The sequence below is a fragment of the Dermacentor silvarum genome, chromosome 9, assembly GCF_013339745.2.
Source record: "Dermacentor silvarum isolate Dsil-2018 chromosome 9, BIME_Dsil_1.4, whole genome shotgun sequence".
Lineage (NCBI taxonomy): Eukaryota > Metazoa > Arthropoda > Arachnida > Ixodida > Ixodidae > Dermacentor > Dermacentor silvarum.
This window is the reverse complement of record NC_051162.1, coordinates 112,891,480-112,903,258: the sequence shown is the minus strand read 5'-3', so window position 1 is coordinate 112,903,258 and position 11,779 is coordinate 112,891,480. Positions and strand designations below refer to the sequence as shown.

Below are 11,779 nucleotides of genomic sequence, written 5' to 3'. Positions count from 1 at the left end.
TTTGATATTTGCCTTTGGCAGATGGCACGATTCTAACCCTTGAGCCAGATTACTCGATGAGGCGGCCATTATTTCTACGAGAAATCAAAATGCTATTTAAATAGCTTTCTATTTTAAATATCAAACATTTTAATTTATTACTTTATTGCATATATTTCAATCTACGAATTGTAGCCGGTGAGTTCGCAAGGCATATGCACTTATAGCGAATTCTCAGGACTACACGAATTTCGAGATAATTTTCGAAGTGTCCGACGAAGCGCAATGGTTTCCAGTAAATTTTGTGCTTAAGTGCATAAAATAGGGTATCCTTAAAAAAGTACGTGTAACACTGGTGCATTTTTTCCGCAAGTTTGATGGCGCATATCTCGAAACCGGTGCCATCCTCAGAATTCATTTCAAGCTGCCAGCGACTATTCGCAGATTAATATGTGTCGTAAAGTACTTAGTTAATATACAAGTTGTGTAATTATGTTAACTATGCAATTAACCATTTTGATTTTTCGTAGAAGCAACGGCTGCCTCATCGGGTAATTTAGCTGAAAGGTTAGGATTGTGCTATTTGCCCATGGCAATTTCAAAAAAAAAAAGATTGGTGCAGCTAATAAAAACATCCCACTTAGTACGTTTCAAAACTCCAGATTTTTACGTTCGAGGGGCCTATTGGAGAGACTGTAGTTCTCACGGACGTTCACAACCCCTTCACTACCCTTCTTTTTTCTTTTCCTTTTCTCAGCTGTTGTTCGCATCTTTCTTTTCCCTTTACCCTTTCCCCAGTGCAGGGTAGCAAACCAAAATTTTGTCCGGTTAACCTCCCTGCCTTACCCATCCCGTTTATCTATCTCCAGGTATTACAGCTACGCCACTTTGCCTTATGATTGTAACGGCCGTTTGTCGGTTTTGGGAACGTAGAATCTTATAAAACGGATAAAAACGTCTCATGTTTGTGTCCTAGGTCTAACCAAGAACACCTCATGGATGTTAATGCAACACATGTGGTTTACTGTCTATTGGCCCTAGTTGGCATCAAAAAGGTTCACTGAAGATCGGCACATAGACGGGTACGTGACCGAAGTTGTCGTCAAAGAGGTTTACTGAAGAGCGAACATATACCTAGTAGCACATAGAGTGATTTAAGTAGGCGTCAAAGAGGTTTATCGATGAGCGGCAGATACCCACTGGGACATACCCAAAAATCCAATAGGTCCGACCATTGGTTTCAAACCACGTTTCGTCAGCACAGCAGCCTAAAACTAACAATTAGACCATGGACTACACAGTGATCCGAGTTGGCGAGAAATGGTTAGAGACCCAGCCCTACAGAAATGTACGAAGTCCCCGAAGAGTGTGTGAGGTTCTCGAAGAACTTTACTTACGTATAGTATTCCTGACATACTTCCAAGCCATAATGTACACATTTTACATTTCTATTCAGTTGTCAAAACCAGCATCATTCGAGGTATTTCCACCGTTATAGCATTCAATTAACCCATGACCTACCTTCACCCGTCAACATAAGATTCGTAAAATCATGCGGACACAACACCAAGGGGGGAAGGGGCGTAAGGTGGAAGCAGAAGAGGCTGCATAACACAAATTTCTGTAAACTTTGCACTCACTACACAAAGGACTGACTGTTGTCATAGTTGGTCTAGCTATCATGTTGACTGAAAAGCTTAGCGCTAAAATTTTGCACACATACTCAGGGAACAGAGGAGGACGAAGGCTACTGCCATCTGCATATTTTCATAAAGACACCACCGATTTATACGCTCGTCCGAGCGCATACGTAACACCACTTCTTCATATTACCCCGATTGTCATGTACAATTACTGTAGAATTACCGCGCGTCATGTACAGGCGTTCAAAAACTAGCTCTGCCTTGTGCAACGCAGCTGACGGCTCGGTTATGCAGATAACAGAATGCGTTTTAATAAGCAAAGGCTCCCAATCCAACCGAGTCGTATTACCTGACCTGTATATAGTTCTGGAATCGCTAAACCACACCTCGCATCCACACTTCGTAATATGGGCGACCAAATGCACATAGTTGTCGGTACCTTCGGAGCATTCTCCCGAAGTCGGTCGTTAGCGCACAGTCCTGTCTGTCCAATGTAAAGTTTACCATACGTCATGTGCATAGAATATACAACCCCTGACGAGCACTCCACGAAGGGACATTCAATCCTCGTTTGGCAACGTCGTTTTCTGTCATTGCAAATCTGACAGACCTTGGAGAACTTGTTAGGGGCCACGAACACCACAGGATTTTGATGCCTGTTCGCTACCTTCTGGAGGGTTTACAAAATCTTACGCGTCGGGCCCTCCTCCCAGCTTCTTTTTCACCAACTGTAGGGGAAATTCAGCCACGGAAACCAGAAGGGACTTAGGGAAGCCCTCTGCCAAAAGCCGGCGAACATGATCAAAGCTAAGCTGCATCTGATGCGGGCACGATTTCGTGAGCGCAGATTCCCTGCAGTGATAAGTAATACCCAATTCGATAATTTTACAATGAGCACAATGAACAGGCAGACCTTTCTTGACGCGTGGGATGTGTCCGCATCAGATGCGGGAACCTACCACGTGCGCGAAGCATGCGGATTTGCTTGCCCATATTACGGAGTGTGGATGCGAGGCGCAGGAAAAACAGGATGTTTAGGCGAGTCTGCAAGAATTACGGCTTGGTTGGCTTCGGAAGCTTCCTTTATTAACAAGCATTTCTGATCTGCAAAGCTAGGCGTCAACTGCGTTGCATAAACTGGTGCTGGACGTTTTGAATAAATGTATGTGACACATGCTGTAGTTCTTGATTATAAGCCGTCACGATTTTATATGAAGTGGCGTGACGCGTGCGCTGGGGCGAGCTTATGAATCGGTGGTGTGCATACTGGAAATAATCGGTTAGTAGTAGCGTTTACCCTCGTCTGTTCCCAGTGCCTTTGTCCAAATTACATTCAGCCAATTGAGTACACAAGCAGCAGCAAACATTGAACTGCAGAGACCGACAGGCAACACAATGGTTTTAGTTCAGTTACTTTTTCAGCGACTTTGCAGACTTTGCGTAAACAATGCGTCTGTACAAACGTTCTCAAAGCTGTTACCCATCTGGCATCCTTTTACAATCAGAAGACTTCCAACCGAAGGCTCGGAGACCAATGACTGAAACTTTCTCGAGAACCGAATTTATTTTTCGTAAAGCTGGACGAAACATTCGTAACAAGAGCCGAAATAGGTGAACATCAAAAAATATTCGGGACAGTTTGGCAGTTATGCTTGAGGAACTAATTCCCAAGAAGTTCCGAAGTCAAAGGTTTATTTAAGCTGGAAGATGTGAGGGGAATAACATGTTGAAATGTTTGGTGAACCGTCACTTAGCCCCAGGAATACAGGATGTTTTGAGGCAAAAAACTTCTGCGTGGTAAGACATTGCTGCACCGAGCCTGTATGTCGGTGAGAACATCCGAAGAAGGAAATGTCCGGTGCAGGTTCTTGTGTCCATTGGTATTTAGGGCAAACAGAGAATGATGCGAGTAATGTGGGCAGAATGACATCTGCAGATGCTCACCCACACCCGTTTGCAAAACACTCACGCGCTGAATACGGTCCACCACAATTTTTTGGAGCACTCCTTACTAGGGCACACTCAAATTAGACAACATGAAGGGTATAATGGTGTCAATCCACGAACTACCTGCTTTGTCTACGGAGCAGTAGACGCACCCAGTCCAGGACAACGACACACGACCCCGTGGAACGCTATAATTCTCGAAGAACAGTCGCAGATCGTAGCTGTCAGTCTCAAGGTGCCTAAGCGCGGGCAGGACCTTGAGCACTTCGTGCAGGTCCCCTGGTGCGAGTTCCAACGCACGCACTGACGAACTGGTGTTCAGTGTCAAGTGTTCGAGGCGTGCAAACGGCAGGCGTCGAGCGTGGTGCACGCAGTATTGCAGAAAACTAAGGCACATGTCGTCGTCTAGGAAACGCGCGGTGCGAAGCGTGCAACGTGTCGCAGACAACAAGGAATTGAAAGCGACATCCAGGATCTGGACACTCATTTCGACGTGCTCCAGATAACGGAATGCGTTGGCGCCCACTGCGATCTCCTCTAAGGAGACCATGCACAATGGGAGCTTAAGGATCTTGATCTTTGGACACAGCCTCGCAATTGTCGAGAGTTGCAGACCACTGCAATGCACCAGAACCAGTTCTTCGAGATCTGGCCAGCTTTTCAGCAGCTGCTTCAGCACAGAATCGGTATGGGCGAAGGCATCACTTGAAGCGGCGAGAACGTGGAGGCTACGCAGGTTGCGAAACGCAGAGATCTTGGCGAGCGCTTCCGGCGTGGCTACAGCAACCTGCAAAGTTTGCGAAGTGTATTATGTTCGCTTCTAGAAAATGCGGCTTTTGGACATGCCCTGAAGATTAGTTTAAAGCAGAAAGATTTCGCAACGGGTAGACGATACACATGTGGACCACTTGGTTAGTTATCATGGCCAACACAGAGAGCGAATGCTGAAGAAGTGCTTACGGACAACAGACACAGCACTATCATGCGTTATTAGTTAAAGGCACAGAAATAGCGTTGTCTTTAAGTTGCTTCTCCGTGTTCCCACTGTTTCTTCGACATGACGAGCTCTTACCTTCAACTTCTGGACAGATGGAAACTTCTTCGCAGCGACCGCGATGTCAGTTGTTACTGCTGGGTTTACTGACACTCCGGCTGATATCAAGTCCCGAGAATGGAGCCATATGTGGGTGAAATTCTCTGCTCTCCGATGCTCCTTCTGGATGGGCAAGCCGTGCGGTTCTATGAGGCAATTCACGATATAGCCGGTGTCGATGCGACACACCTACATAAGAAGGAGATCATCGTCAGACCGATTTCACTACTGGACCAAGTGTTCTGCCGGAGGTCTAAAAGACCCTAGTCCGGAGTCAGCTAGGCACATGCCATGCCTACAAATATCCTAATGCCATTTGTGTACCTAAACAGCTTCGCACTCAACCACTTTCTCTTTCTTTAGCATTCCCTCTGTTACTATAATAGACCACCCGCCATCTACCATTATTCTCACACTGTGGCTCACAGACCTCGCATAATAAAGCGACCCTTCCTTTGAAGGGGGCAGGGTGTAGAGGTTTTTCGAAGATTGGGGAGTGAAAGGTGGGGCAGATTCAGTGCAGTAATTGTCTCTCAAAAGATGAGACCTCAACCACATGGCACAGGAGTAGGGGAATTAAAGAGGGTATGAGTAGTGCGGACCTGTTTTGAAGCACCAGTGTCGATTGTGACTGGATTTTGGAGAGGATGGTGCGGCCGGTAATGAGGGGCAGAAGTGTGGCACCGTGAGAAGGAAGGCGGGAGGGAGAGGTAGTCACACTTACCGGGAAAGGAAGTGCGGTAAGCGAGAGAAACGCGAAAACGGTAGGCGGGCGGCGACACCTCCTTGAACTTCCTGCACCAGCTCACTGTGACGTCAAATATTTTAACGGCGTATGCTCGGGTCCAGTTAAATACTTACTGCATAAGATGGACTGCCATTGTATTTTAAAACAAAGACCGAACTTACCGACTTCATAAAACTTACACTGAGCCACAACAACCAAACCACGACAAAAAATATTATAAAGTCTGTGAACTCACGTTGGCTTACCATCGCTGGGGTTAGGAACGGATATTCAATAAAAATGAACTCGTCCTTTACGGTCTATAGTATTAACGATCCTATTACAGCGAAATTAAATGTAGAAAAGTATGAAACATATTTATCAGATTAAACTATCTTATCGTTTCTCTTTGATAACCTTTAAGAAATAAACGAGCTGTGATGAGCGAGCAGTACAAACGCAACTAAATGACTCGATTTTCATGACATCCCACAGTACTTGCCAAAGCGACCATTCGAAACGAACAATGATGACAATCAAACAAAAACATCTTTTCTCTCTTCTTTCTACTGAAATGGGGAATTAAATATAAAAAAGTCACAGGCCTGCGCGGCACACGCAGCACAGTCACAGCGTAAGTTGATTGAGCGGCGCAAGAGTAGCTCCAATTTCGGCACCACGCACAACAGGGTCTTCGCGGCAAAGTCTCTTCGCCTCGATTTTGACGAGAACGACCTGAACTGTCCGCCCGGCGTCGACAGCGAGCTGCGGCTTGTAACGCTCTCTGATCAGCAGTCAGCTGAGCCCGATGATGCCTGGTTGTAGCCGCGCACGTAGCTCTAGGATTCGCTTCTTCAGCAGCGGTTCGTACCTTGCGAGGAGACGCTATAACGTGTACCGAAGAGGTACACAGAATACGTGGCGCGCAGCTAACATCGGGATAGGGTTGATTGCGCGCCTCGTTTGAATCGCATCTCGTCGCACGCGGCGGTTGCAAGCACCTTAACTAGATGGCGCCACCATACTGCGGAGGCTCGATCGGGTCGTCTGCGCCTGGCTACAGGGTGCGTTCAAAGGGAATTTTTCTGCTGCTTGATAGCAAGCGCTTGCGTGGCTCAGTGGTAAAGTATCCGACTCCCACACAGCGGGTCAGAGCGGGTACTTTTTTTCGCATTTCAGGCGATAGCGGTTACGCGGCGGCGCCGGCGACGGCATTATCGCGACCCGAAACGGCAATTGGAATGAACCCATAACAGCTTACGCTGTAAATGAGTTAACTGTGTGGCAACTTTAATACTCTTATAAAAAGCAAAAAAGTAAGTGAATGTGATACACTACGGCGCCTGTAGGAGTCCTACCGACAAACCCCGCCTCACGATTCCGTTGCAACAGCGATTATGGGAAGCTTTCAGCATGTGATCAGAGACCAAAGGGAGACACAAATGTGATAGATTGTCGTCTGGCAACTCATTCTTTCCTATATTCCTATCAGCCGTGAAAATACTGCGTAAAGATATTCGATGTAGTTTCCATGGAAAATTAACTGAAGGGCTTCTCATCCGATTATTCTTGCATCCCTAAATTTACCTGATAGAGCTACGGCGCCGACTTTCACTTTGTGCACTTTGTCGTGCATTTGTGTACAGGTATGAAAACAAAGTCTTAGGAAAGCGCTGACAAGTTTCATCCGTGGCAACATCACTCACGTCAGGGCAAGTGCGGAGAAGTGCCAGCACCGTCTCGTAACTCATCATCAGGCTGCCCTCGCTAAGGCGGCTGGTGCTGCCCACCAGCTGCCTAAGCTGACTTCGCTCGACCAGCGGTGCGGACGGGTCCCTGAATGGCTCGTCCCATTCCAAGGCGTGTGCGCAGTTGTCATGCACCAAGGCCAGGATCCTGGCGTTCGGAAACATGCGAATAAGCTTGTACACCTTGTCCGTGTTGTGCACGATGCATATCTCTAAAGTTTCACGAAGCAGCTCGGTAGCAGCACGGGCGTAGACGTCCGAGGAGTCGAAGCACGCACAGCCGCTGAACAGTGCCTTGGAGATCCTCGCCTGGCCTGGCAACGCAGTTTTCGCTACGGAAACCAAAGACTTTTGGTTCGCGATCAAGTGGAGACCCTTGTCATCAGTGAGGGAGAGTCCTTCTGGAACAGCCACGTCTCGCGGCCATGCTGTTTCTAGTTTAAGAACGATATAATCTTCAGCGATGAGCAGGAGTAGGGGATCTCCGAACTCTTTGACGAGCTCCATTGTACAGTATGCGTGCAGTCTGTAAAGCCTGGAAGAAATAAAAAGGAAGTATTAGATTTCGTACGGCGGACGTTTTCAGACAGCAGCACACAACAGCACTCCGTGCTTATAAATTGGACGATGCGATTGGTACAGTTGCGTCGATTTTCATCATATGCAAGGGGTATTCTAATGCAATGTTTATGCAATTCGAAAACATCCTTCACAAGTTGTTGGAAAATGCAAACACGAAGTTAGGCGAATGCACATTATGAGACGTCAACGTAGCGATGTCACAATGGCGAAGACGAGGCTTGATTGCAGGGCTGCGAACCCGGAAAGTCAGAATTTCCCCCACCGGAGTCTCCCTATTTCTGCCGAAATATTCCTCGCTTTACCAAATAATTATATAACAGTAAATATTCGTTGCTTATCTTCACCACTTCCATGTTTACGATGAGAAATGTAATTATAAAACCTTTACGGCTCGCTTAATTCCGCATGAAATTAGTTCTGCGGGCTAAAACCGCGACCGAAGGCAAATCTGGCGAGGTGAAGTGTTAATTGGAGATCCAAGCTGACAAATGAAACCCCATCTTTAGTTCAGACGTAATGCACCTCATCAGATCATGGTACTGCTTTATTAGCTCTCTCAGCGCTTTTTCTTCAATCTAAAACAAAACGTGCAGACGCCGCCTTTTAGACCATCAAGCGCCTGTAACTTTGCTATTACAGCACACTAATTATATAAAAAAATTATTGCCGCTCCATATTCATTGTAGAGTCATAAACAACTGTCATTATTTAGGAAATTTTCGATCTCGGAGCGGTTAAGGGGCCTTTTAACAGCTTTGGAGTGACATTTAGCGCGAAACGCCAATACGAGAAGGGTGGACTCAAATTGCTCCGTGAAATACATTCCTGTTCCCGTGAACATGCCTTCTTATTGCATCTTTACACACTACCTAAACCTACTAGCTTGAGCAGCAATGTATATCGCTACCGGTGGTGGGTTCCTATTTCTCGGAACTCGTGCTAGGCGCGGCTCTTACAACGGGTTGTTCATCCACTGCTATCTTCCTAGCAATTCTGATTAACATACACATCAGGGCAATATTATCAAAATTATTTAGTGCAATTTTACTGATTAGCAATCGTACAGGCTGTTACCGCGGAAATTACCACGTCCCCTGCTGCAACGAACGATGGTAAGGAGCTTGGTAAGGAAAAATGACGATTCCGTCTTTAATCACTCATATTTAATACTCTTAGGCAGTCGCCGTGGAAACAGCAGACTACAGATAATACTTCTAGTACGGGCACAAAAAAGCGCTAAAATCTAATACGGCCGATGAAAAATCTTGCAAGCCCCCCGGGTAAACCGGTCACAGCACGAAAAAAACGTCGATAACTACGAGAATCACCAAGGCCACAAAAACCGTATGAAACGAATATCGGTAACGCACAGGCCCGAAGGGTATAGCCGAGAAGGCAATAGCACCTTTGCAGGTCTCGCGCCGTATATATAGAAGCAGCAAAAGCAAAGCTTTTCTGAGGACAACGAGTAGTCGCTTCAACGCTGTTCCTACACATACTTCTCTTGAACCGAACAAATGCATTTCAAGTCGCCAGCGCAAATGATACACGCTGGGAAAACCCCAATTACACTGAACCAAAGTTTCGCATTGCGGGCCGTGTAGCGCCGGTAAGTGTTACCACAGTACACCGTGGTTACCACGGATGCCAGACGGCATAGGCGCCGACTACGGGGGGGCTCTGGGGCTCAAGCCCCCCCCCCCCCCCCGGAGATCCGTAGCCGCCCCCCCCCCCCCCTCGCCCCTAAAATGTCAGTACCGGAGTTCTGTTATCCACATAACTTGAGGATTCTCTTGCGGTGCCTCCACATTTTCACTTTTGGTGTGGCTAAAAGCTTACGGCACCATTGTTCGCGCGGACGTGCACGGCTTTTAATTTATACTTTCGCTTTATTTCGGCAAATTATGACAATAGGAGGACAAGCGCATTAGAAGCACCATCGGCGGCTACCTCATCCGTGTTTCCTCACTTTAACATTTTTTTAAAATTTCCGCTGAGAACACCACGCACAGACACAATATATTTAAATATATACAAAGGACAAAGTTTATTATATTTTTTAAAGAGAAGGAGGTATCCAACTAAATGGATAGCCTATACCTAGAAAATGAATAGGTTGATGTATGTTCACCTCACTTCAAATTACTTTGCGTGCTTTTTTGACCCTGAAAAAAACCTGCAGACTTCAGTGACCCCTTCGGTAGAGTCTTCTATCAACGGCGTGTGAAAAGCACGTGAGTGATATGTGTCTCAATATTGATTCTCTTTCCAGTAGGCAATGCTAACGACTGCCGACAAAATAAAATAAAAAAAAGCTCTTCTAATTATTTACAACTTTTACCCGTTAGGGATGGAAACATCGCTTCTTGCATGCAGAGGCCATAAATACGGGGTGTTTCAGCAAACACTTTCAAAAAAATTTTAAAGGTTGCCTGTGGCAGATAGCACAATTCTAGTTCATGAGCTGGTCTACTCGAAGAGGTGGACGTTACTTGCACAAAAAATTGAAATGCATAATCGACTAATTAAAAAAATCACCAATTAGGTTTTTAACATAGTAACTTATGGCCCGTGTTGCAATTTACAAATTCTAGCCGTGGAATTCGCAAGGCGGATTCTCTAGGAACTGATTCTCAGGATGGCACCAGTTTCGAGGTAATTCCCGAACATTGTGGAGAAATGCATTGGCGTTCCAGTTACTTTTGCGCTTACCCGCCGTGGTTGTTTAGTGGCTGTGGTGTTGGACTGCTAAGCATGAGGTGGCGGGATCAAATCACGGCCACGGCGGCTGCATTTCGATGGGGCGAAATGCTAGAACACCCGTATACTTAGATTTAGGTGCACCTTAAAGAACCCAAGGTGGTCTAACTTATTCCAGAGTCCTCCACTACGGCGTGCCTCATAATCAGATCGTGGGTTTGGCACGTAAAATACCATAATTTGTTCTTTTCATACTTTTGTGCTTCGATGCATAAAACGACGTTTTGTTGAGAAAGTGACTGGCACACCAATGTATTTCTCCGCAAAGTTAGAGAATTAATATCTCGACACTGGTGTTTGCCTGAGAATTAGTTCAAAGTGGATCCGCACTCCACAGCTACAATTTCTAAATTGCAACATGGGCCATAAGGTAATTAGCTAAAAACCTAATTGGTTAATTTGGTTAAATAGTCGATTATTCATTTCATTTTTCTGTACAAGTAACGCCCGCCTCTTCGAGTAGACGACCTCATGAACTAGAATTGTACTATCTGCCACAGGCCACCTTTAAAATTTTTGGAAACTGTTCGCTGAAACCCCTTAATTGTATATAGAATTCACTCAGTAACCGAAATGATGCCAAGCTGGATTCACTCAAAATGAGAATAAATAGAAGTCTAGAAGTCGTGCGCAGCAGCGCTTATACTCGGGCTCAAAGTACTAAAAAAATAAAAAAAGAGTGCAGTTTGGCCGGGAAGGCGAAGCAGTATTAGTGATAGCGAAGTAGAAGACAATTACACGAAGGAAGATTCTTACCGTGTAAATCCGTGTAAGGATCGCACCCGTGTAAGCTCCGCACCCATAACTTGACAGCCAATATTAAAAAAAAAGACATCCAACTGTGAAGCAATCGCGTCCCGTGCGTTCATTCTGATCGGGCTCAACAGCGAACTGTCGCGCGCAGCGTACTTTCGCGCGTCGCTACTGGATGTCGAGAGGAGGCGATCGCGGAGGTTTACGGCGGATTTCATACGCGTAGTTGGAAAAATGAGGTCACATGGCCCGGTCCCATGAAAGGCTCGTCAATATCGCGACGGAAAAGTGTGGCCCTTACACGAGTTATAGTGGCCATATAAATTGTAGTAAACATTCACCTAAAGTTAAAATAGTAAGCATAGTGGACATAGTGGACATATAAGCATGGACCATGTAAACCTGTAAATACCTCACTGGATGACCTCGAGCACTCGCTTTTACAAAGCAAGCATTGTGAAGAACGCCGGCAGCGGAGGCAAACGGTTCGTATAGCCGCGCGATTCACTGCAACTCCGAAAATTAGATTCATCATCATTATCTGTCT

The 11,779-nt window shown here is 46.0% G+C and overlaps 1 protein-coding gene across 1 annotated transcript; it reads right to left on the bottom strand.

Annotated features, from left to right (window-relative positions):
- Positions 1 to 1,009: 1,009 nt before the first annotated feature.
- LOC119464114 (uncharacterized) lies at positions 1,010 to 11,253 on the bottom strand. Its single transcript, XM_037724955.2, has 4 exons — positions 11,236 to 11,253; positions 7,096 to 7,672; positions 4,642 to 4,851; positions 1,010 to 4,356 (listed from the first exon to the last, which is right to left on the bottom strand). The coding sequence occupies exons 2-4, from the start codon at positions 7,642 to 7,644 to the stop codon at positions 3,634 to 3,636; spliced, it is 1,482 nt and encodes a 493-aa protein (XP_037580883.1). The 5' UTR covers positions 7,645 to 7,672; positions 11,236 to 11,253; the 3' UTR covers positions 1,010 to 3,633.
- Positions 11,254 to 11,779: the final 526 nt, after the last annotated feature.

Excerpts from the sequence above, each read along its gene's own strand:
- LOC119464114 (XM_037724955.2), bottom strand. The coding sequence starts at position 7,644 with ATGGAGCTCGTCAAAGAGTTCGGAGATCCCCTACTCCTGCTCATCGCT. Across the intron at positions 4,852-7,095 it reads TTCTCCGCACTTGCCCTGAC|GTGTGTCGCATCGACACCGG; the intron begins GTGAGTGATGTT and ends CTTCTTATGTAG. Across the intron at positions 4,357-4,641 it reads CATCTGTCCAGAAGTTGAAG|GTTGCTGTAGCCACGCCGGA; the intron begins GTAAGAGCTCGT and ends CAAACTTTGCAG.